The 25,780-nt window shown below is 41.1% G+C and overlaps 1 protein-coding gene across 4 annotated transcripts in view; it reads left to right on the forward strand.

Moving 5' to 3' along the window:
* Window positions 1-25,780, forward strand: part of magi2a (membrane associated guanylate kinase, WW and PDZ domain containing 2a) — a 273,251-nt gene that overhangs the window by 224,752 nt on the left and 22,719 nt on the right. For 3 of the 4 annotated variants that reach the window (XM_085385962.1, XM_085385963.1, XM_085385964.1), the window contains exons 10-11: window positions 8,723-9,403; window positions 23,588-23,619. In XM_085385962.1, the coding sequence (XP_085242088.1) occupies window positions 8,723-9,403; window positions 23,588-23,619 (713 nt within the window). The remainder of the gene's footprint in view (window positions 1-8,722; window positions 9,404-23,587; window positions 23,620-25,780) is intronic. The other variant, XM_085385965.1, reaches the window with a different exon arrangement.

Raw genomic sequence — 25,780 nt, forward strand, 5'->3', positions numbered from 1 at the left:
TATACAGATGATGAGTTCAAACAGGTGCCATTCATACAGGTAACGAGTGGGGGACAGAAAAGCTTCTTACAGAAGACGTTACAGGTCTGTGAGAGCCAGAGATTTTCCTTGTTTGAGGTGACCAAATACTTATTTTCCACCCTAATTTACGAATAAATTCTTTACAAATCCTACCATGTGAATTCATGGATTTTTTTTTCACATTCTGTCTCTCACAGTTGAAGTGTACCTCTGGTGCAAATTACTGACCTCTGTCATCATTTTAAGTGGGGGAACTTGCACAATCGGTGGCTGACTAAATACTTTTTTGCCCCACTGTATGCATGTCATTAAATATAATATTATGACCCGGTTACTCGGGCAGCGCAGTGGTTAGCATTGCTCCCCCTGAGTTAGACTTCACCATCTGGCCGAGGCTTTCTGTGTGGAGTTTGCATGTTCTGCCCATGTTTGCGTGAGTTCTCTCCAGGTACTCTGGCTTCCTCCCAAAGAGATGCAGTTAGTGGGGTTTGGCTAATTTGTGATTATAAATTTCCCTTAGCTGTGAATGTGAGTGCAAATGGTTACTGTCTGGTGGACACCACTACTCGCCCTGTGGTAGCTGGGATAGGCTAGAGCCCCACTCACAAGGACCCTGATAAGGACAAGTGGAAGAGAAGGGATGGACCCAGTTACTCAACAAAAAAAACAAAAAAAAAACACAAACGTGCGTACCTTTTAAGAAAGGGCAGTTTTACTTCTAGAACTAATCAAATGCAAAAATAAAACAACCTGCTCCTCCCGTTCAGCACATGAAAATCCACATCCTCAAAAAAGTGTTCACCTGAAGACAGAGGACAAGTGGAGCAATGGCAGTGTTCAAGTTCACACAAGCCCTCTCCTTTAAGTTACAAAATAAATAAATAGAAAACTGCATGGTTCACAACAAACCACTAATCCAGTTGACTTTCCATTAGATCCACATCCCCTACAGACTTCCAAATAGGGTCCCCAAATCTTTTCAGACATCCTTTGTTTGTCCTTCAGTGTTTATGTTATTCATTCAAGTCTAAAGCTATTGTATTTTAAAAAGAAACTGAGGTTTAATAATTGTGTTGTAATTCTGTTTTCTGGATCCAAGCCAAGTGTTTGGGGGGGGGGTTTGTTGTATTTTGTATTATTTACTTTTTTCCAGAATAACTTGGGTACTTTTACTCGAAACCATCCAAGTATGTCTTCCTCCACTTCTTCACGCAGAAATATGTGGAGCTTCCTCTTCAAGAGTAAATGGCACTGGGTCCACACTCAAACACACTTAAAAGTATTATCCATTTGCATATATTCTTGGCTGGTGCAGCTTGCCAGGCTTGCATTGTCTTAGCTCTCTGTGTGGACATATGCACATGCCCGTGCACCAACTGCAGTTTTGTTCTTTCATTAATCATGAAAGGGACTTTATAAGCCCCACAACGTTGGGCTGTGGCCACAGGGGGGGTCGCACTGCAGCACACTTACACACACGCACACACACACACAGGCAAACCATCTGTACTGAAAGGTCAAGGGACTAGAAGTAGCCAGCTTGTCATGCTCTCAGTATGCAGTGATGTGTCTGTCTCTATACTCTGCAGCAAATGCAGAGCTTATAGTGGTGATTTATCACACATAAAGCAAGCTGGTCAAGGTGTTTCCTCTGTAGTAATGCTCCTCTCCAAAACACCAATGTTTTAACAGATTTCTGCAGAACACTAGCTCATAATTGTTCTGTTTTCTTTCTTTCTTTCTTTCTTTCTTTCTTTCTTTCTTTCTTTCTTTCTTTCTTTCTTTCTTTCTTTCTTTCTTTCTTTCTTTCTTTCTTTCTTTCTTTCTTTTTTTTACAAATGTGTTGGTGCAGCAGCCCAGAATAGATCCCTTGGTGACTAATAAAGCTTGTCCTGATAGTTCTACATATAAAGCATTTGGGTTTTGTGTCTTCTCGTCCAATCCTCCTGCTTTGTTTTACAATTCCCATTTCTTTTTTATGTATTCTTTCCCCCAAAATAACTAAAATATCCTTCCCACTTCTCTACTACTGTATCACACATCTTTTCTTCACCACTTCCTCTCGTCAGCTCATATCCTTCTGTACTCCCCCACCCGTTCCCCCAACTTTGCCTCCACAGACTTTGTGTCCTACTTCTTCAGGAACAGTGCTAGCTTGCTAACTCAGAGCTTACACGGAGGAAGCCCAGGCCGGCAGAGGTGTGAAATTCCCAATTTCAGATAACTGATTCCTGCCGGTTTTTCCCTATGACACCTCCTGGCTATCTCTATCTACTGTGTGATTGTGCAGCTACAAAAACATATGTATGATAGTTACATATATTATATTTATATATCTATATATATTACCTATAAGACCAAATGTACTCTAGATCATTTTTTCCATTAAATTGCTTGATGTGTAGAGAAAATAATTCTTTTTAGCAATAATTGTTTTTTAATGTAAAAAAAAAAGCTAAGAGGCTTGGTTTGAATGTAGGAGGCAGAAAGTGTTTAACGTGAAATGAAATGGGTCTGTAGGTGGAGGACAGTCAACCCTTGTTTTACAGTGTGTGGCCTATTTGGATAAGGCTGCCATATTTGCTTAGATGTTTTTTATTTAAGAAAAAAAAGGTTTATGAAAAACACGAGTCAAAGACGGCAATGAAAAAAAAATCTTAACTACTAAAGCAAGTTTCAAAAGGTTTAGCAACCTGTTGGCCAAAATCCTGCCCATACAGTGATAGATCATTAGATACACCTTGCTAGTACCAGGTTGGACCACCCTTTTTGCCTTCAGAGCTGCATTAGTTCTTTGTGGCATTCATCAAGAGATTTTGGATCGTGTTGACAGGATAGTGTCATACAATTGCTGCAGATTTTTCAGCTGCACATCGAGATGAGAATATCCTGTTCCACCACTTCCCAAAGGTGCTCTATTGGATTGAGACTGTGGAGGAAATTGGGAAATTGGGCTCATCAACCTGAAACCTTTTTGTTCATTTGTATAATTTTGGTGAGTCCTTAGGAATAATAGCCTCGCTTCCCTGTTTTCAGCTGATAGGAGAGGCACCTGATGTGGTCTTCTGCTGATGTATCCCATCTGCCTGTTTATGACCTGTTATATGTTCAGGGATGCTCTTTTGCTTACCTTGGTTGTAACAAGTGGATCCCAGCTGATCAGCAATTTCTAAGCTTGTTTGAATTTCAGTGGGTCATCTTGACCATGTTTGCATGACTAAATGCCCTGTTCTTGAGTTGTTGCATTGTGATTGGTTGATTAGATATGTGAATTAATGAGCAGTTAACCATTTGTACCTTTATTATCATTAAAGGCATTCAGTCAAAATGGCCATAGTGCGCTTAGAATCACGTGTCACCTTACACAGTACAAAAATTATAACTTTAAGCTTACAGTTAGGCTTTTCTCATTTCAAGAAATAATATTTCTCTCTTGCAGTTTCATCCTGATTTTGTGTTATATCTGTTTACAATTAATTTCAATGCATTCTTGCACGAAAAGTAAGAAAAAAGGGAAAGTACACTACCTCCATAAGATGTTTGATTTCTTTTTATTTGTTTCATCTTTTTTTTGTTTGTTTTTAACATTTAGCCTGACGCACACAGACACTCAGACGACCACAGTCGGTACCACGGCCCACCCTGCTGAGAGTCTTAACTGCTCTGTTATCGTGGCCTCATCTTCTCAGCAGGGCCACAGAGAACTCTCGTTATATTGACAGACTCTTGAGCACACCATTAGATGGAGATGAATATGTCATAACGAATGTGCAAGGATGGGACAATGAAGATGAAGCAGGTGGGAGCGTGGGCCTTGGTCCCACTGAGCGTGGTGTGTACAGATAAGGTCAATGTGATGTGGACTGTTTAAGGGACCTGCAGGAGCTTTTGTAATGGACCGAGAGAACGAGGGCAGTTTTAATTAGTGTGGGCTGCTGTCTGAGCTCTCATTCTTGATGATTCAATTTTTTCCACTCTCGTGCTCGTGGCCATGTTTGTTTATTTGTCCTTGTTTCACCGAAATGGCAAAAATACATCATTTTCTTTGGATCCCCGTGAATAATTTGTTTTATCTGCTGATATTTTGACACTTTTCCCATGGATTTAATTTGTTCTGCTCATGGTGATGGAAAATTGCTCTTTTAGTAAAATGACAGTAGGCTCTTGATGTGTTTAATTAAATAGCAAAAAAGAACAAAAATGAGTTTTGCTCCCTAAAAATGTTAAGTAAATAAATGTTCTTGTCTTTCATTTTTACTGAATGGACATTCCTCTTCTGGGATATAGCTATTCAGTAATAACATTTACCGAATAATAATTCAAATTAAATATACGGAGGTTAAGTTGTGACAGAATATTTGGTTTCAAAGGTTCATTGGTTTCAGACGGATTTACACAGTGCAACTGCTTCTCATTTCACATTTCCTTTTGCAAAGTTGTACTTATTTCAATACAGTAGCTAGCTGTTTTTGTTTTTGTTAGCTTATTTTAAAACTGAAGCTTTGCATCTTGGCTTTTTTTGTCTCATAAACAGTACATAAACATAATTTATATCTTTATACCAACAATATACCAGTTTTCTGTTTGTCTGTGTGTGTGCAAAACATGGCACATATCTTAAGCCGCTAAAGGCTCTTATCTATATCAGATATTATAATGTAATCATGTTACCTGGCAACCACCAAGCAATGAGCTAAAATGACAATTTTTTAAAAATTATTCATTTATGTACCGACAACACCTTATGGATGCAAACTGAGGTTTTAATTTCTCAACAGTAACATTTGATTTATATTCACAAAAGCTTATTTGTACAGAATGTATGGTAACATTATCATGTTGCCTAGCAACCACCTAGCTATGAGCTAAAATGACCTTTTTTTTTCTTTTTTTTCCTTCTTTTTTTACTTATGCACGTGCAACACTTTATCACCTTATAAAAACACAAACAGGCCAATCAAGGTGTAGCATGGGCTTTTGCTTCAGTAGTAGAAAAAATACATGCGGTACTTTTGGTTTTTCCGTTATTTCCCAAGGGGTCACCACAGTGGGTGGATATACATATTTGATTTGGCATAGATTTTACCCCACATGCCCTTCTGATACATCCCTCCTAATTATCCGGGCCTGGGATGGGCAGTAGGAGTACACAGGCTGTGTCTGTTTCCCCACTCAGTGTCAAACTATGCTAACCGCTACTCCGTGAAGCCACAAGTAGTTGATGAGTAGATCAAATAAAGCAAGTAAAAATTATTTGTAGAGCTATTTTTGCTTTGTTATCATGCCAGCCGTATCGACCTATGATTAGTGCTCACCTGTGCTTTGCGTAACTGTTTTTCTGAGTATATGAGAGTGTGCACTCTCCGTTTTTGAGAATCATTGAGTGTTTTTCATCATTTTAAAGTATAATGAGCCAAAAAGGTTTGGGGACACAGATTCAGAGTAACAGGGGAACTATTGGAGGAGTTGATGAGTCGCTCTTATGCAATTTGTAATAAACAAAATTAATGTCACTTCTATATGGAGATAGGGAAGGCGGTAGAATTTGGCACACATGTGTGAAGTTGAAATCCATCTTTTAGGAATAAAGATTCCTGGTAAAACATGTGATTATATCACAGTTCCTACCCGCCTGTGTCTGTTGATGGTTTATCTGCGTTTCATCTCTGGTTATAAAGAATGAGATACATGTGCGGTTTGAGGGCGCCATGAGGTCACAGCACCATCATTTGTTTTCTGCCAGTGTGCTCAACTATTGATTCTGACACTGATGCTCAAGGCAAATGTTGGCTACGTTTACCCAGATTAATTAAAAAGTCCCTCACGTCACATTGCCCAGAGGTGTGAGCTGGCTCTGTCAATACCAGCAGAGCGTTTAAACTCGAAAAGCTTTTGAGACACCGTTTACAAAGATAGACAGCGTTTCGGTGATATTTTAACTTCCACGTGTGCTGTCACTCAGAGGGGTTAGCTGCTCGGTTGCAGTTCCACAGCCAATCCAGAAAATCAATAAAAAAATTGCCTTGTTTTTGTATAAATAAATAAATAAAAGTGTAATTGAACCATCTATTAGTGCTGTTCACGTTTTATGAGAATTGGGCAGGGTGGTTAGCAAGGTGAGAGCCAATCACTAAAGCACATGCTTTGCTTATTAATCACAAAAGATCGCTGTTTTTTAACGCCTTCTCTTTACAATGCACACTGACAGTGTCACCCTGCCCTCTCTCCAAAGAGCGTGACAATTATGCCTGCAATTAGAATGTAATTGTTTTCATTATCAACCCAGGTAATGCTGTTTGTCAGACTTTAATGTGGATTGTGCTTCTTAGTCCCACTTGCCCAGAGTTTTGAAAAAGCTGCATGGTTCCTCCACAGTGGAGCAGAAAACACTATATTTAGTAATCTGGTTGAGAAAAAGATAAGCCTGGATGTTAAGAGCTTTTGTGTGGGAACATTTAATTGTTGGCTTGGTTTTTATCTACAGTGCAGTACACTGCAGCAAGCAAATAAAACCACTTGGGACCATAAAAGACAAACATTTTAGCCACTTGTCATATGCACTATTTTATACTTAAAAGGCAGCTGAGACATTATCGGTGGTAATGTTTATCTGTAGAAATGGTTTATAGCTGCAAGCCATCTGAGGAGAGACAGCGCAGATGTAGCGTACAGCTGAGAATGTGAATAGCTGTAGAGAGATGAAGTCTTGATATTAAATCCAGGCCAGCTGCTCTTCCGCATATTTGATATTCTACATAATGATTTCTGGAGTGACACCGTGGTGGGGTCTGTGTAGAGTGTGCCTGCTTGATTCTAAACTTCCTCTCACAGTAAAGGATATCAGGTAATGCTAAACTGGCTCTAGGAGTAAATTGTCTGGTTACCTGTCCATCCAGGGTGTAGCCTTCCTTTCTCTTTTTTACAGCTGGGATAGGCTCAAGCCCTTCCGTGATGATTGCTTTTCCCATATGTATATTATTATCCCACAATATTTCACTATTATAGCTGTCATTTTTCCTGCTTATAGTGATTTTCTCCACTATGGTAAGCTGTTTCTGTTCTCTTAAATCACCACTGCCTTTGTAGAAGTGTGACAGATTGTTAGCATTGTTAGGACAGTCTATAGTCCCTGTACATTGGCTACAATCAGCTGAATTCAGTACCAGCCAGGGTCCATCAGCTGATGGGTCTGCTGATACTCTTCTGCACATGATATTGATAAATCTATTTTAAACTGCTTATGCTGCCATTGAATGAGAGGAAGCAGTGATTGGAGACTGTGGCGTGATGAAAGTTATTATGATCGTATGCAATGAACTTGCAGTCTTGTTGCCTTTGGTTGCTTTAAAGATGGGCACCAGTTCTACAACCACTCACACTCAGCTGACATCCTCAGGGCAACTTTGGTGCATGGAGGTGGTGATAAAAATGAAAATAAGATACGAGTCTCTCTGTTATCGGTTTGTGATTGAATGGGTTCAAATTGGCAATTACATGCAATTTGTTTGCAATAATGCAGTGAGTAACTGTGATAGATGGGCAAATATCACAAATCTGTTGCCATCTACATCTACAGAGGTTAACCAGAAAATGACATTAACTGATTGCATTCAAAGTCCGCACAAAGCCTGATTTGAAACAAAAGTTACTTCGCCAAGGGTAGTTGTTGCAGGACTGCGAATTACCTGCGAAATGACACAGGCGCTTAGCAACAATGCTTTTACAGAAATATTACCAGAATGCAAACAGTTGGCAGCCAGTCGAGTGCCCTCTACCAAAGAGACACAGATGAACTGGGCTCATTGATGTAGTCTACACTCGGATTGATCTGCATTTATAAATTAGACACTTGTTATTTGCAAACTTTTGCCAGTCTTTCTGAGAGTGGTTGCTGTCAGCCTGAGTTGGAGCGCAATTGTATGGAAATAGGTTGCCTTCAATTGCCATCACATTGCAACTGAAGGCAGTTGCTCAGCTGTTTGCCACAACTGCTTGCCAAATGTGAAAAAAATCCAGTGCAATCAGCAGGCAGCCACCAATTTATCCTATTTGAAAAGAGATTGCATCCTTTCTTTACTCTGGTGTGACTGAGCCATTAGCCCATATACAGTTGCTGGTACCCCTGCAAACTACCTCCACCCCAACACCTGCTTTTTCCTGCTGTTTCTGTTATGTCATAATCAGTACATCACGTTTGATGTCACTGACGCCTGTTCTGTGCTGGGGGTCTTTTATTGCTCTGCAGTGAGACAACTAGGACCCAGAACACTGCTGTCAAATTTCTGCAGACTGAATAAGTCTTCTTTTAAATGAAGTGGTTTTAACTGAAATTCCATTGACCAAGGTTATGATGAAGAGCTGTATTTTTAAATTTGAATTTTAATATTTAATATTTTTTCTTTGTGATTTCTTTTTTTCTTTTTTTTTAAGAAAAGCACTTAATACTTTGAAGCCACTCTTTAACTTTGCCCAATTAGATTTATGGCAATTTGGTTCAGTTCAGGGTCATTTTGTTTTAATTGTAATTTGATGTGCCATTAAAGTACAATATAAAATTAAAAAGAGCCTGAACGTGGCTTCTGTTTATTACAATTCTTGAGATTAATCGCCTTTAGCCACCCACATCTGTGCCCATTATTTCTAATGTTCCAGCTCCATTATGCCTAACCACTATATTTTTGTCCATGCTTTTTCTCTGCAGGTGATGTTATTGTCTACATCAACGATGTGTGCGTCCTGGGTACCACCCATGCTGATGTGGTGAAACTCTTCCAGTCTGTACCTATTGGCCAAAGCGTGACTCTCGTATTATGTCGCGGTTATCCTTTGCCGTATGAGCCAGAGGAAGCTGCCAACACCAACAACAACACCACCACCATCATCTCCCCACTGGGCATCATGGAGCAGCGGCCCATTATGGTGAACGGCAGGACGGGCTACGATAACTACCTAGATTATCTCACCCGCACGACACGCTTTGTTACAGACCCCAGTCAGGACCCGGTCAGCGCCCAGCAGCAGCTGCTCACTGGTCACCCAGCGGACACCCACTTAGATGGCTCGCTTCCTCCCACCACGGGTACTACGCCACCAGACAGCGTCTCTATGGCATCATCGGGCGCGACCCAGGGAGAGCTACTAACCCTGACCATGGTGAAGGGCGTGGATGGGTTTGGCTTCACGATTGCAGACAGCGCCACAGGTCAGCGTGTTAAACAAGTCCTGGAGCCTCAGGGCTGCCCGGGCCTGTGCGAGGGCGACTTAATTGTGGAGATTAACAAGCAGCCCGTGCAGGGATTCGGTCACACACAGGTGGTGGAGCTGCTCAAGGAGTGCCCTGTGGGAGCTGAGACCTGCCTCTTGGTTCAGAGAGGTGGAACAGGTGAGAAGGTGTTAAAGGTAGTGTTGCTGGCTTTGGAGAAGAGCTTGAATCTCTGTCCTTCTTCCTGTCTGCTTGTTCATTTCTGTCGTCTTTTGCTGGTGTGTTTGCATGTGCGGTTTAGTCCAGTGACAGCAGAAATCTGTGCTACAGTCCCTCAGTGCACAGCAATGACTTACTGATCTTCAGCTGCTCTCAGATGTCCTGCTAAGTCCGCTTTACTGTTCGCTGTTCCTTGCTCCTCATTGACAGCAGATTCCACTCCAGCTATACTAGGGGTCCCCTAGTATAGTCTGATTGCGTCTGAAAGCGTAAGCTTTTTCTGTGTTATTTTCAAGCCCACTTTCTGATTTTCTTTTTCTTTTCTTTTTTTCATTTTCACATGTATAGTGAATTTTACCTTTTCTACAAGATCCAAATAAAAGCCCGCAAATCAAAGCATGTCAAAACTGGCACAGTTTTTCCTTGAAACACTGGTAAATGGCTCTGAAGTGCTTTCAACTCTGTGTTTTTCAGAATGGGAGGCCCTCTCACACTCTCTGACAATCATAATTATGCACTGCACTTTGTCATGAGTCACACACAGGGCTGTTATTTGCCGAATCTACGTGTAGCTGAGTGTGTGTGCGGACTGATGGAGGACATTGAGTGTTAAGTGTGTACAAACGTCCGTATTCTTCTAGAAGGCCAGAAACCTTTATATTGCTGTCTTTTAATGGCAATGTCTATGAGAGAGTTGCTGTCTTGTCTTTGGGAAATATACATATGACTCAAATGACAGAGCATAAGTTGTGTGTAAGCTTCCTGTGATCTGCCTACAAACTGAGATTGCCTTCTTATTGAATTGTGGCGGCGGTGCATCTGTCAGCGATGACTCAGCCGAAGCACCGACGTTGAAGATTAAAACGTTAGAGAGTTTAATTAAATCTAGAAACGGCAACAGTGGCTCTTCATCAACCAAGCAGATAGGATCTGTCTCTGGAACCTTATTGTTAAATGTTGTTAAATGACTCCTCTCTTTGCGTTTACCTGTCCTTGATTTATCTTGGCATCCTCTAAGTGATGATGCATGAACTTTAGCACGCTCTCATTTGCAGAGCGAGCTGGAATCTGAGCCAACTCGTTTGGAAAACTGACACTGCTGTTTCTTTTTGTGTGCAACCAATTTGTAGTTCCGTGTTTTGCCTCTTTGTGTAGTGTAATGTCGCATACCAATCATAATGCCAACCGCCTGGGTGCCACAGACACCACTGAGACTCACGCGCAAAGGTCAGCAGCGGCCACTGAATAGATTTATTCCCATTTATTTCTTTATTAGGCTGCCCATGTCTCTGCTAGTGAGCAGGGAGCCAGCAAACAGGGGGGGGAATAGAGGGATGACATGAGGTATTATCATGGGAAGATAATGTTTTGGGTTTTTGGGGGGGAAGGGGTTTGTAATCCAAAAAATCTACAAAAAACAGCATCACAAAAAAAATCTGAAATCTGGTTGTGTTATGTTAGCGCCAGTAAACTGCAATACATCAGGGCGTAGTGTCGCATCCGATGGCATTGATTGCCTGTGACATGACAAGTTGCAAATGCGAAAGGTGGAACAAATGTCAGGGCCACCCAGCTTGCTGTTACTGCAGCACAACTACATACGGCACAAATTTGTGTCAAAGTGAGTAAAGTTAAGAAAATGTACCAGTGGGGTGGAGTTTTTAGACATCGTGCATCTCCTGAGAGTATTTTTGGGATTTAAGCAGGAAAATTCTGCCAGACTTTAAGCTTGTTAAGATCAAAGTACACACTCTTCTGAGAGTAAATGATCACAATAAACTATTTTCAGTTTTGTTAGAAGTCTTTGTTGGTAGAAATTAACATGAGAAATGGGGTTAAAGTAGAAACCTATAGATGGTGAAAAATTTGAAAATGCTTAAACCTTTGACACACACCCCCACCACCACCACCACCACCTATAAAGAGTGGGCAGTGGCTCTGTTGTGCTCCAGGGGGCATTTTGCTGGATAGTTGGTCACTGCACATTAAAACAGTTGTTCTGGGTGATCATCCCATCTTCAGGGATTACAAGGGGATCATTTCTTTTGTGTCCCTCCAAAGGTTCTATGGTGAATATACCTGTGGTTGAAATGGGACTTTAACATGGGCCTTCATTTCTCTTTCGACTGAATAAAGTCTGAATAAAGAAGTTGAATTTTTTTCCTATCGAATCCCATATTTAGGATATAGGAGCTGCGTAGGTTTGAGGGAAAGAGACAGGATTGTGAGATCAAACGCAGAGCAAGACATGGCTGCAGCTTCTCCTTCCATGCTTAAATCATTACCATTTCTGACTACGATGTCTGATCCTCTGGGGTTGTGAAAGGAATACTTTGCTTATCAAGCTTGTTCACAGTGTTACATGTTTGTTCCTGTTAAGGAAAAGGATGCACTGAACTGCAGAGTAGCAACTGACTACAATGTTGCCAATTTCTGCAAATAAGTAATTGTGATTTCTATTCTTCTCATCCGTAAACTCTCTCCACACTCTTTCACGTGATTCTTGGGTAGATGGTAGAAGAGGTTTGTCATGTTTGGGGCACGAAACAAGCGATAGCGTATAATATGAAACAATAGGCGTTTTAATTTTGTCATCCAATATATTTCATCATATCGCACAGCTCCATTTTTTGACACACAATTTTCACTGACAGAAACAAGATTTGATCAAGAATTACCAAAGTTTCTGTCCATAAAACTGAAATAATCCATGTGCACCACACCTCAGTGTAGTCCACAGTGTTCAGGTTGAAGGTGGCACATCAGGTGAGGAGTCCTTTCAGGAGCATGATCAACAGTGTTTATATTAGGCTTCAGTCACACAAGTCTGTAGATCATTGGGCGATGCCAACACTCCCCAACTACTACTAGGTGGATGTGAAACTGAGCAGTATGATGTAAAGCAGAGATTGAGAGATTCAAGGTAAAAGTTGCGCATTCTGAAACATGTTGGATTTAGCTGCAAAGGGTCTGTTTCCTGTTTCCGTCAGGCCTGGGTGACTGCGATCTTACTTCTCACATAAGGGAACAGCAAAATTGTATATCTCAGTTAAAAGGTTTTATCTTTTATGGAAAGATTAGATAGCACCAATCTTAACTAACAAATACAACATTTAACAACAAGTTGGATGGCTTTCAATTTTTAGTTTTGATGATGGAACTACCACTTTGTTTCAGGGCAGGGAACAATTGCTTTGACTGCTGTGGCCTTAAAATAAATAAATATTATTTTTTTTAAAAACGGGGCAAAATTTAATTGCACATTCACTTGGAGAAGAACAAGCTGGATAAGCTGCACGAATACGAGCTGAAATTGTCTCCACCCAAGCACAAAAAAATAATCTGTTCATCCAGTGCTTGAATTCACACACAGCAACACAGAGAGAGGAAGACTGGGGTCTCTGGTGAATTTTGATAAGAGATCAAATAATTTCTAATGATGTTAATGTTTACCCATCTTTCTAGATTTGCTGAAAGCCAACTGTGAGTTGATAAAAAATTTTTAAAAATCCTACACGTGGGAGGTAAAAAAAAAAAAAAAAAGATAAATGCCAAAAGGTGCACACACAGTCAACCATCTGAAACGCATTAGGCTACATTTGTTCACCATAAAAAAGATCTCTTTAATTTTACAGTGAGAGGCTAACATTAGCCCTTCAGTTATTTAAACGAGACAACGATAGCACTAGAAATGATGGTAGAGTGTGCAAATGTTTTGGCCCTTTATAAAAATGTATCCTCATATCATGAAGGAGCCTGCCAGCTTCACATCAAAGCTACAGCAGAAAACCGATTCTATCCACTTCTATTGAATCAATTGTTTCATGTTGGTCTTGTGTTTTAAAAAAAAAAATCAGCCTCATTGCAGTTGTATGCAAAACAAAATCATTTCTAGGTACACGGTTGAATATGCGTGATATTAAAGCAGAATTTATTCAAACACGCTCGTGCAGTCACTGGGTAATCACTCCATCCCATTAAAAGCCAAATAGGAGCGCTTGATTTGTTTAAGAGGCAACCGAGGTCAGTGACTCTACTCCTCCCACAGACAGGAAAGGGATTCAAAGCACAATATAGAGTTCAGTGGTCTAAGTTTGATGGCAATAAGGCTCCCATCGCATTTTCTACTTGATATAATCTCAGCATTTCGCCCTTCATGCACAATACCCCCTGGCTCCCTCCCTGTGCCGATAGGAATGGATATTGATCCCTGGCGGGCACCGCCTCAGCTTTGGAACCGGTGGGGACAGAGCTGCAAGTGTGAACATGGCAGACAGACTGTGGCTTACTGGCAGAGAGCCGAACTCATCGCTCTCTTGCTCTTTCCTCCCCTTCTCTTTCTCTCTTTTGTTTCCAACTATTCCATCTTGAACACACACAGCCAATGAATCACTGTCTAGTTACACACTGATTCCCTGGGAGGCTAGAGGAGGCTCACTGAATCAAACCCTTGTTCTTTTCTTCTTTTCCTTTTCTAGAGAGCAGACCTTCACCTGAGGTCTGCACGGTTTCTAAAGCAGCTGGTGGTCACATGAGGCGAAATGTCAAACCAGGCATAATGTACAGTTTACTCATGGTACTACTAGCAAGGGGAGTTTATGTAAGTGTGCGGGGGCTTACGTGCAAAATTTGTCTGGGGATCTGTGCGGATAAGATGAGGAAAGTGTGTGCCTGGCTGTTGTGTAGGTGTGCGCACAAACTGTGTGAATCAAACCATGTGGCTCGGCGTTTGTGCGAGTGCGTGGGCGGGCAGCAGTGAGGGAGAATGTGGCATGTTAGTGGAAGCTAAATGGTCGAGCATACATGTGAAAGAGATGATAGTCTCGGCAGCTAATTACAGCCCTGCATCTCTGCTGGTGTTGCAACGAGGACACAGACTGTTAATGGTCTAGATCGCCACTAATGAGCCTGTCTGGCATTGACACACATACACGTGCCACCCATACACACAGGCACAATAATTACTGGTGATGAGCGACAGAGTGGCCATTTGTTGGGCAAAAATGGCTCAGGAGTCAAACTGAAATTTAAGGGATGGATAAATATCATAACTATATTATGAGCGTTGGCTTTTTCAAGGTGATGAGGCTTAATTGACTGGAAGGTTTGATCATAAATGTCCTCATTTGGTCAACAGGCAGCGTGCTTCTATTGTCGGGATTTCAACAACGAGTTCTTTGGGAGTCATGGAAATAAAGCTTGAGTTAAAAAAAGAAGAAAAACCACTAAAACAACAGATTTAACTGAACTTTAAAAGAAAATACTTTGTTATGATCAGTTGCTTTTATGACAAAACTTAAACAAACAAAAGTTAAACAGCCTGCCATGCTGCAAAAACTGATCATGGATCGCGCTTTAGGAGCGCAGGCCTCCACAGATCCCAAACTGTTGGTGCACCTGGGAAAACAGCAGGAACAAGCTTGAATCACAGAGGGTCTACCCCACAGCCCAGAGGTGGGGTAGACCTCTGGGCTCTAAGTATCATATTTCTAAGTATCATCTTAGAAATATAGGAGACCGCAGAGGTCCATGTCCCACGGATCAGAGCTGTTTCAATGAAACAAAAGGGGTCTACTATAGTTCATTGTGTATGACCAACTTTAAACTTGAAGACAATAGTAGCAGGATGGATACAAAGGTATTTACTATCTTGCACTAGGAATCTAGCTAATCAGGTGGAGCCCAAGTTAAAGGGCAAAATACAAGAAATTGCATCCTAAATATCCCAAGATGCAGCGATCGGAGTGTAAGTGTGCATCTGATAGCGTGAATAAAAAATTGTATTAATTCTTATCATGAATGGATGAACATGTATTTTAAAAAGTGGTCCGTTTGTAAATTTAAGCACCAGTCCACTCACCATTTACTATTTAAACTGTACTGACAGCAGATCTTATCATTTCTGACCCTCGTCATTTAAATACACATTGTCAAGATTGCAGGAATTGCCACCTTCTCTGTGAGTAAAACTACTCTATTTCTCTGTGCGACAATGACTTTCCAAAGCTGAGAAGTCATGTGCACTTTGCATTACAGTAGTAAATGTTCGGTTCTGTGTCCATGACAACACCAAGCTGAGCAAGGCAAGGCTTGCTGAACAAAGAGTTGATCATACTAACTCTCTTTGTTTTTAATTTTTCCTGTGAAGTCGCATTTTTCCTGTGCTTCTTCTTGTTTCTACTTCAGTGAGTTACTTTACTTCTTTCTAGTTTGTACATACAGCTGTGGAACTGACACAAACAGGATGCACTGTCTAAGTGTGTGAGGGGAACCTGTAATTGAACCTTCCTCGCCTCACTAGCCATTCTTGATCTTTGATGCTGGACATTAGAAGTGTGTTGTCATAGTAACACCATCATAAAAAAAGCCATAACAGTATTGTCGGATTGTGGTTGTGGGAGTTTGTGAAATATGTGGGTGTTATGAAAGCATAAAAGCTGTCAATCTCACTTCCAGTTGACTTTAAGTGTGTGTGTGTGTGTGTGTGTGTGTGTGTGTGTGTGTGTGTGTGTGTGTGTGTGTGTGTGTGTGTGTGTGTGTGTGTGTGTGTGTGTGTGTGTGTGTTTTTGTGCATATGTGTGTGTTTTTTGTCACAAGGTGGTAGATCTGTCTGCAGGATTAAAGAGTGGCCATTAAAAAATCAAATCCAAACATATGCACACATATACACACTATTTAAACTTAAGCTTGTGGTGCTCGTTCAGTCCTCCGCATCAGATTGCCATTTCAGTTAAAGGGATGAGCTGTGTGCCTGGCCCTGAACTGGCAAATATTTGGAGAACGTGTCAGAGACTGAAGCATGACAGTTGTTTGGTGACAGATATCAGTCAGTTCCTCTCATCTCTCTCTCTCTCACTTTCTGTTACTCTGCTGTGGGGCACAAAAAACAGCCAGCTCAATTAGAAAGTGTGGCCAGCCTCCAGTGGGCTAAAGAAGCGAGCCAAATTGCTATATGTTAAGAGGTAGATCATCATTTCAGCAGCATTATGACAGTTTTATTACGATGGATAATAGCTTGGCTAATATTTACAGCTCGTCTTTTTGAGCATGTTGGGTCAGGGAAGACCTGCAACTCAAATCTCACAGGTGGTGCTGCGAGTCTCACACCGGTCACAGTTTAATGAGCTGTAAGAGGTGATTTTATTGGCAACCACCCTGTTTTGTCTCCTTACACATCTGTGGATATCCTACAGCAATTCTTCTATTTTGAGACCTCTCCCCAGAAGTAAGGCTTCAATCACACTGGCCAAGAGACCAGTTGGCAGCCTCTTGGCAAGCTCTAGGTCACTAGGGAAATATGTGCAATTCAGGACCGTTTGGCAAGGGGTAGCTGGAAGTTGTTGGCTGGGTAAAATCAGTTGGAAAGACAGTGCTTCACCAAAAAAACCCTTGCCCTTTTACTGGGTACCAGCAGATTTCATCAGTCACCCATAGTTAGTGTTAATAGCGACTGCCCAAAACCTTTAAAAACCATTCACCAATCAGTTGAAGAATACACATTTTTCCCTAGCGACCAGCAGTTGCCAGGGGATCACTGACCAGTCTCAAGGCCTGATTCATTCACGTTTTAGGAACAAATTTCATAACAACATCCAGCAACAACTCAGCAACCAGTTGGGGAATGTGCATTGCAATCAGTGGTTGCCAGATAGCTGGTCTCTAGGCTTGCATGGCTACGGCTGAATGAACTGAGAAACCGAAGACCCATCACATTCATAAAAATTAAACATTTACTCAAGCTGAAATCAAGGAAGAAATAGGGTTGTTTTCTGTCAGTTTTTTTTTATTTAATTAGACTACTTTTGGTAACCCAAGGAGCCCCCTAATGGTCACTACATATAATGCAGGTTTTAGGCACTTAAGAACTCTCAATACAGAACTTTAAATACAGTCTATGTTCTGAACAAACAGTAACACAACCGCTGATATTTTTTGCTGTTTTTTTTTAATGACATTCACCCATTTTTTCCCCATTGGAAGCTAATTTTGACAGCAGCAGGTTTTAATGAGCCAACATGTAAGATTTAATTTGGCGCTTTTGAGAACCAGTGCTTTCTGTGAAGTCCCTGCCAGCTCCAGCATCTCTGGAAACATTTCCAGTTCCAAACTCTTTAATTAGAGTTTTGCCCAGAAACCAGGAATTGAAAATGAGGCACAACTTCAACCAAATGCCCTTCACTATTACCTGAAGCTGTGCCATGGATGGAGTGGAGTCAGACGCAGTCATTACCTGTGCACTTTTACTGATGTGTATTGCTGTTGTTATACTTATATTGGAAAAGGCTGACGCATACAGTAGGACAGGACACCAGTTAGCTCAGAACTTAAGTGCAAGTTGGACGCTGCAGGGTTCATGTAGCTCTCTGTAGCTGAGCTGACAGATCTGATTAGCATTTGGGCTAAGAGCTTTCAGCACCACGGACAGCTCCTTTTGCCCTCCCTCTCTCTCTTGGTGTTCTCTCTCAGCCGCTCACCCCTTCTCAACTTCTAGCCATGGGGCACTTTGACACCTACGTCTGCATAAATGTCTGGTATGCCTGAGCTAACAGTGTCTTTAACCCGTGGATCACCTCCGTCAGTGATGCCAGGTAGTTCACCCTCTTTCTGTCGGTCTGGCTTATCTCAGGTTCTTTTACCCATGTGGAGGTTCTGCTCTGTTGTTGCCTCTTTTGCTCACTGTACCCTCCACAAAGACTCAAATCTAGGTATTCTGGAAAGCTGTTCATTGATTCACCTTCTTTGGGAATAAAAGCAAAAATCCTTCTCTGCCCCTCAAGTTATAACACTTCAAAAGTCTTTCTTTTTTTGCGCTGATAAAAATGCTCCCATGTGCATTGAAAGTGAAATTGTTATTGAGTTTTAGATAAGCTCCTGTAACTGGTTTGTTTCTAAAAATGTTATTTGGCTTGTTTTGACTAGAGATGGACCGATCCGATATTACGTATCGGTATCGGTCCGATACTGACCTAAATTACTGGATCGGATATCGGAGAAAAATAAAAAATGTAATCCGATCCATTAAATATCACGAAAGCACCTCACAAAACTTGCAACACGCCGTAACTCACCTCAGAACGTTAGCAGTCGGAGCAGTATGCATCACGTGATAGAGCGGCTGTGGCATGCGGGACCTGTCGGTGGTCTGGATAGCATTTGGAGCTTCGCTAGCAACCTGGCATTTCATCTCCGACAAAGTTATCCCCGAGAGAAGTAAAGCAAGTGTGTAAGTCCATCTCTGAATGTTTGTAAAGCATTCCTGCGTTAAGCTTAACGAGCGACTGCCTCTCGCTCTCCGGCTGCTACTTCAATCATGAAACTGCTTAATGATCAGCTGATCGGCTTTTCTGTCGCGAGTCCGTGTCTCTTGTTTGCTTTTGGCCCACTTTGCACCAGACAGAGGAAACCAGCGGCTGAACAACAGCAGCACGTTTAAGCTTGATCAGCTGTTGTTAGAATTTATTTAATATTACTTTCTACACCAGGATCTTTTTCTATGTAGCTGACGGCTGGTAACTGTGCAGGGGCGGATCTAGCAAAGTTTAGCCAGGGGGGCCGATAGGGCATTAACAGGGAAAAGAGGGCACAAAGACATACTTTTCTTTCTTATTCTCATTTAAAATGTCGAGCTTTTAATTATTTAATATTTATCTGAATCTTACACCCAAAGTTTTAATCTGATGTAAAATGTATAGAAGTCCATTATTGTATATAGTAACTATTAAGTCTAATATACCCTAGTAAGCTATAGTACTTTTTCCTTTGGGAAGGTACCATCTGTGCTGTCTGTAATTTTGTTGAAGAAAGATGTTGAATCTATTTAATATTTCTTGAAAAATAATTGATTTCTGTGCATTTTTTTCACACTGCATCAAATTAAGGTTGATTACGTCGATTAAGCATCATGAGGTGGAGCGTGAGGGGTGGTTCCCTATTTTTTATTTATTTATTTTTGTTGTTGCTGGGAGTTGGAACCCTATTAGTTAGGTTGCTTAATATTTATGCTAAGTACTCTTTAAAATACCAGAATAGGGAGGATGGTGTAGGTTTAAGTTTATTAGATTGATCAGTATTGCTGAACTATGAAATAATTTTTTTTTTGCATACAGGTATAACAGAATAGCTTTAGTGTAGTTGTTGTTTTAAACTTGAGTATGAACTTATACAAAATGCAGCAAGATATTTAAAAAACAGTTTTGTTGATTAAAACACACTATATCGGATTCATATCGGTATCGGCAGATATCCAAATTTATGATATCGGTATCGGTATCGGACATAAAAAAGTGGTATCGTGCCATCTCTAGTTTTGACAGAGAAGAGCCAGTGCTCTGAAAAACATTGCTGGAGTTCTCTTTGTAGCCTTTGTTAATTTCCATGTTGTCACCATTCCACTAGTGGCTCAGTGAGACGAATGTTTTTACAGTGCGATTGGAGTCTGGCCAGGCCAAGACTGGGAAGGCTGGCGCATAATTCGAGCAGTCACCCTTTAATTTGATCCCTCAATTTGCATGTGCTTGAAGCTTCCCAGAGGGAAGACTGTGGCAGCACTTGAAAGACAAGAGAAAGAAAAAGTGAATAAAGAAGATGGAGAATGCACCTTTTCTTAATATGCTCCTGTGAATTGCACTAAAGAAAAGTGCTTCATTACTCTGTGTCTGCATGTATATGAATGCATATATACAAGTGTTTGATGCTTGCTGCATGTCTTGTACTTTTTTACTGATGATTTTCTTTCATCGCTCAACTCAGAATTCTGGTTCTTGTGCTTGGACAACGTTGTAAGCAGCTGAAATGTGTGGAATAACATTTTAAAGGTCAAAGCAAGATGAATTGGGAAGTGAAAGAAGAAAGTATGTTCTTAACTTGCTGCACTGCATTGCAAACTAAAACCACTTTATGGTCACCCTGAACTTAAGTGAAAGTCAGAGTTTTATTGCTGTAGGCACTGACAGATCAGTGATATATTCACAAACGTCTCTTTGCCTAGTGTAGTTGCCGTCCTGCTGAGTGCTGATATTGAATGCTTTAATGAAATGTTTGCTGAAGATTGATCAGAGGTATTGAGTGAGGTCAGCCTTTCCTCATTTCAAGTGAAAACTGAAACAATGGATTCATGTTGAGTGTTCAGTTCTTTTATACTACCTCTGGATCCCCTAGTTACCTTTAGATGAACAGATTTAGACCTAGGTTAATTTTTTTCATACCTTCCTGGTGTGAAACATCACCTGGGGATAGGACATGTGATGGCTTTTATGGTAAATCATTGTAGCTGGGTGGTTATGTAGTTAGACAAATTAGCAACTAGTTGCCTTTAGAAAATTTAGAATTGTTAATTTATTAAGTTGAAAACAATTCATATTATTTAATGTACACCACCGTTTAAATGTTTGGTTACACAGTAGCCCAGTAGCTAGGGCTGCACGATTAATCGTTAGAAAATCGCGATCTCAATTCATACTTATGTGCGATCTCATTTCCAAATGACAACGATTTTAAAAAAAAAAAAAAGACGACGATTGTACCGCATTTTGATCCGGGACGTAATCTGCATGAAAACAAGCGCTCACTCTTCCTGCTCAACAAATGACAAGGGCGGAGCCTTATACCACGTGATACAGAAGCTGTGCCGTGTGATGCTAAAATTAGCAGGGACAAAACAACGGAGAGCACGTCAGGGATGATGAGAAAGTGACAGGAGAAAATCCGTCCCGGTCAACCACCCAAACATCAATAACGGGAACCTTATACAGCGCTTCCCTATACCCGTCGATCTCCCGCAGGCACAAAGAAATTACGGAGGCTATCACTTATCACCTGACCAAAGATAGGGCTCCCATCAACACTGTGCAAAACGAGGGATTTAGGAAAATGATCAACACCCTAGACAAACGCTACACAGTGCCGTCCCGCAACTATTTTTCTATTGTTGCACTACCTGCTCTATACACGCAGCGTCGAGCAACGGTGGAGACGGAATTTCAAGCAGTACAACATTTTGCGGCAACAACAAAACGAGACATTTGTTGTTTTTATGTTTATTTATTGTTTTTATGTTCAGTCTCAACTGTTACGAAGTTGATGTGCAGTTAATAAGCGCAATAAATATTTATACTGGAAAAGAAAATCGTGAGAGAATCGTGATCTCAATTCTAAGCAAAAAAATCGTGATTCTCATTTTATGCAAAATCGTGCAGCCCTACCAGTAGCCCACAATCACCAGTTACTTCATTGGCTACACCTTGCTAGTATTGGGTTGGGCCAACTTTTCCCTTCAGAACTGCCAGAAGTGGCATCGATTCATCAAAATGCTGGAAACATTTTTGCTTCATACTGACATGACAGCATTGCACAGCTGCTGCAGATTTGTCAGATGCACATCCACACTCTATAGGAGTTAGATCCGGTTACTGTGGAGACCATTTGAGTACAGCTCAAGAAACAGTTTGAGAGGATTTCAGCTTTGTGACACGGCATTTTAACCTGTTGGAAGCATCCATCAGAAGACTGGTACACTGCGGTCATAAAGGGAGGGACATGGTCAGAAACAGTACTGGGATAGGCTGTGATGTGCCCAAAGGGTACCAAGAAAATATCCCCTATACCATTACACCACTAGCAGCAGCTTGAATGGTTAACACAAGGCAGGATGGATGCATGTTTTTGTGTTGTTTGTAGTGGGCCCGTGTGAATTGGATCCTAAGTTTCCTGTTCTTAGCTGTGGTCTTCTGCTGCTGTAGCGTCTCTGCTTTAAGATTTGCGTTCAAAGATCCTCTTCTGCATACCTTGGTTGCAATGAGTGTTTATTTGACAGCTCAAAGCAGTCTGCTCATTCTCCTCTGACCACTGAAGGCCATTTTCACTCAGAACTGGCGCTCAGTGGATATTTGCTCTTTTTTTTTTTTTTTGGAGGATTTTCTGTAAACCCTGCAGATGCACATGTGGGAAAATAAATCACATTGTCTGGCACCAATAGCTAATCCATATTGGAAGTCACTCAGATCACCTTTCTTCCCCATTCTGATGCTCAATCTGAGCTTAATCTGAATTAAAGATTTTATTTAATCACATAGGAATTGAATCTCCACTAAGACCCCCACCTTTATCTTGATTATTGTTGGATGACTTGCTGACAGCTGTCCATGTGACAGACATTGAAACACTGAAAGTCAGCGAGCTCACTGAAGACTCAGTTTGTAGGATTACATCTGTATCCGTGACTTTTTCTCTTGAGGCTAAGTGTGCACATGTTCAAGTGTGTTGGCTGGTGCACATTTATCAGTGAGTCATTTTTATATTTTTTACCTGTCACAGCTGACTGAGCTCTGGAGCCTGTGTCACCAGTAGACTGCCCTCTAGTGGCATTTGGTGTGCAGTACATGATAATATAGAACAGTTTGTCTATGTCACATTAGTAAAACCAGAGTGTCTGTATTTGTGAGGATCAGGATTTGTAATACTACATTTTAATGTTTTTTATTCATGCAGCTGATTTGGATTTATGGCCTAAAATGTTCAGCAAACATGCAGCTGATTTCTCTAATAATCGCACCTGCTCATAGATAAGCATTTAGCAGCTGAGGAGATTTGAATTTCCTTTAGGAATACTTGTGTAATAATGTAATAATTTGTCAGTGTTGTGTTTACAGCTTGTTTCCGCTGCCCCAAGTGGCTATAAATATAATAACGCAGGTTTAAAATGCATCAGTATAAAGTTTGGCCTCGCTTTCTATTTAACAGAAGGCAAACATTATTACCTGATATCTCCAAATCAGAATAAAAATCACGTTTTATCAGTAGCAAATACTCTGTATGTGCAGCAGTGAATTTTCTCAGGTCTTATTTTAATCTCACTTTACATTCACAGTTGGTTTCTGCCTCATAGAAATGTATTTGCCATCGCTTGCTTTGTGCTTTCATCATGTTTTAGACGTCCTTTTCTTCGTCCTTTCTACCACTTACAAACACTGCTGTCATGTCCCATTATTGTCTTCATTTGGTTTAAATTTAATTCAGATGTTTTCTTCATTTTATTATCCTCTAAGATATACCCTGGAAACCCTGGCTTCATTGGGTAAAAATAAGCCTCACATCTCATCTTTTTCCGTCTAAAACATAAGTTGTTTTTTTGTTCTCTCAACATTACAGGTCACTATTCACCCTGGAAGACCCCTAAGCAGGTAACATGCAACATCCTCAGAAATCCAGACTATCCACATTTCTGCTTTTTTATTCTGTAGATTACCACCAGTGGCTGCAGTGTGCATACGTATGTGCTAACTGGAAAAACTCTAAATTTAGCAGTGACTTGTCTGCTCTTTTGTCCGTCGTACTAACCCCCACTGGTGACTCACTATATGTCCGTGTCCCGCTTTTGATATTCAGCCCTTCTTTATCGTTATGAGATGGCAGAAAGTCCAAGTAGCCCACTCATAACATCACTAGACTTGTATCCTCCAAGTCAGGCGTGATTCATAGCCTGGCTGGGTGCCATCAGGGTAATTTACACTCAGGGCATTAGGACTATTATGCTACAGCTCTAGTGCTGCTATCCATCTGTGTTCAATGCTTTGGCATGAGCCAGATATGTTTCATCCCCTTTTTAATCTTCATTTCATAACATTTGTCCATTTGGCAAAATGTTTCAAAAGCTTTTCTGCACATCTATACCCTGCTTTTCTTCCACGGTCATTTATCTTTCACCTTCTTTCTCTTTTTTTTTTTTCCACCCAGTAGAGCAAAAACCCGTCATGTGGCATCTCTGCAAACTTGCCTTTAGCTTCGAGTCCTGCCTCCACTGCTGTTATAAATACACTACTACACTGTCATTTGCTGTCCCTACAGGCCTCTAACAACTCTGTCCACCAAACACCCTCTCAGATCAGATTCATTTTGCTTTATCTGTGTCACCCTCATATTCCTTTCATGCCTTGGCATCTTCCCAGCACTGCTCTGACCAGTCCCTGACCCCAGCTAATGTTGTCCCCATTCCAGTTCCCAACTAACATCAGAGGAAACCTCAGTTGTGCAGCTTTTAAGATGCTTTGTCTGCTGAAATCCCCTCATTGTTCATCGTTTCTCCTTCCATCTCAACACAATCATCGTCTTTCATCTCTCTCAGAATAATTGTAATCCTAAACTCTGAGCTTTTGTAGTGCAGCAGTCAGCATACACAACCTCTCTCTTGTCTTGTTTGTTCACCTTTTTGGATGCCCCACCTGCGCCTGCCCCTCTCTTTTAGCTGCTAAAGCCCCCGACACTAGACTTTAGTACTCGTATAATTAGGTGTAATTTGTTAAAGGAATACTTCTGCAGCAGAGAATGAAATATGGAGGACTTTGGCTAATAAGGGAAGACAGGAAATCTCCTAATTGCCATATTGATCTATAGTCCTGCAAACACTCACCCCACAACTCCCAAGAGTTTTATTTGCAAATGAGCTTATTAAGATTTGCCAATCAAACTCAGCCGATACTGTAGGTAACGGAGAACAGTGCTTAATGTGGCAACACATACAGGTGTTTTTCATTCAGCAATGCTGTCAGCCTGCAGTGCGCTCTATTCATGTGATCAAGTAGATCATTGCCATAGTGTGCTTGCTTCAGTGTCTTAATCTCAAATAAGAAGAGACAGAGTGAAAGAGAGATCAGGATGCAGAAGTCTACTCCCCGCCTTAACAAGGTCCCCAGTCTCAGCAGCCTGCCCTATGCAGACGTGCTTCACATCAATAGCAGACGCGACTGAAAACTGCAAAGAGCGGAGCTGCTTTTCATTCCTGACCAGAGCTTCCATGAAGTTGATATTTATTCTCGGTACATCTGGAACCAGATGACCTGCATTTCTCAGTATTAAAGTATGGCACTATGCAGCCAATCTCGCCGTCTCGCTTTCAAAAGGCCTGTTGTTCCCTCCAGATCTGTCGCTCACCCTTTTTTGACATGTCAACATGTCATCTTGGCTATCTGCTTAGTGTCATGCCATGACTCAGGCGGCCCCGCTTATCTGACACATCAAGGCTGACACTTTGACTGGTGATGTCAAAACTGCCTTTGTCACCTCCAAAGCTTGACAGCACATTTTCAGATGTCTTTCTGGATGAAAGTTATCCGATTTCTGATTATATACCACACTCTACCTTACAGATAGAGAATAACTTTTGCTCTGGCCCTTAGAATCGTCTATCATTTTTTTTAAATGTCCATCTAGATGTGCCAATCACATATGTCAGGTGCTTTCCTCCCTGCACACATCCCCATAAACACTGTGAATCTGAATGCCAAATAGAAACAGCTGGCAGTATTTTGCTTATTTCTACTACTAACCTCACTAACATGCTTGAAT

Source organism: Rhamphochromis longiceps, linkage group LG17 (genome assembly GCF_057381845.1).
Source record: "Rhamphochromis longiceps isolate RC_006_pf linkage group LG17, R_longiceps_female_GT1.1, whole genome shotgun sequence".
In the NCBI taxonomy this organism is placed as follows: Eukaryota; Metazoa; Chordata; class Actinopteri; order Cichliformes; family Cichlidae; genus Rhamphochromis; species Rhamphochromis longiceps.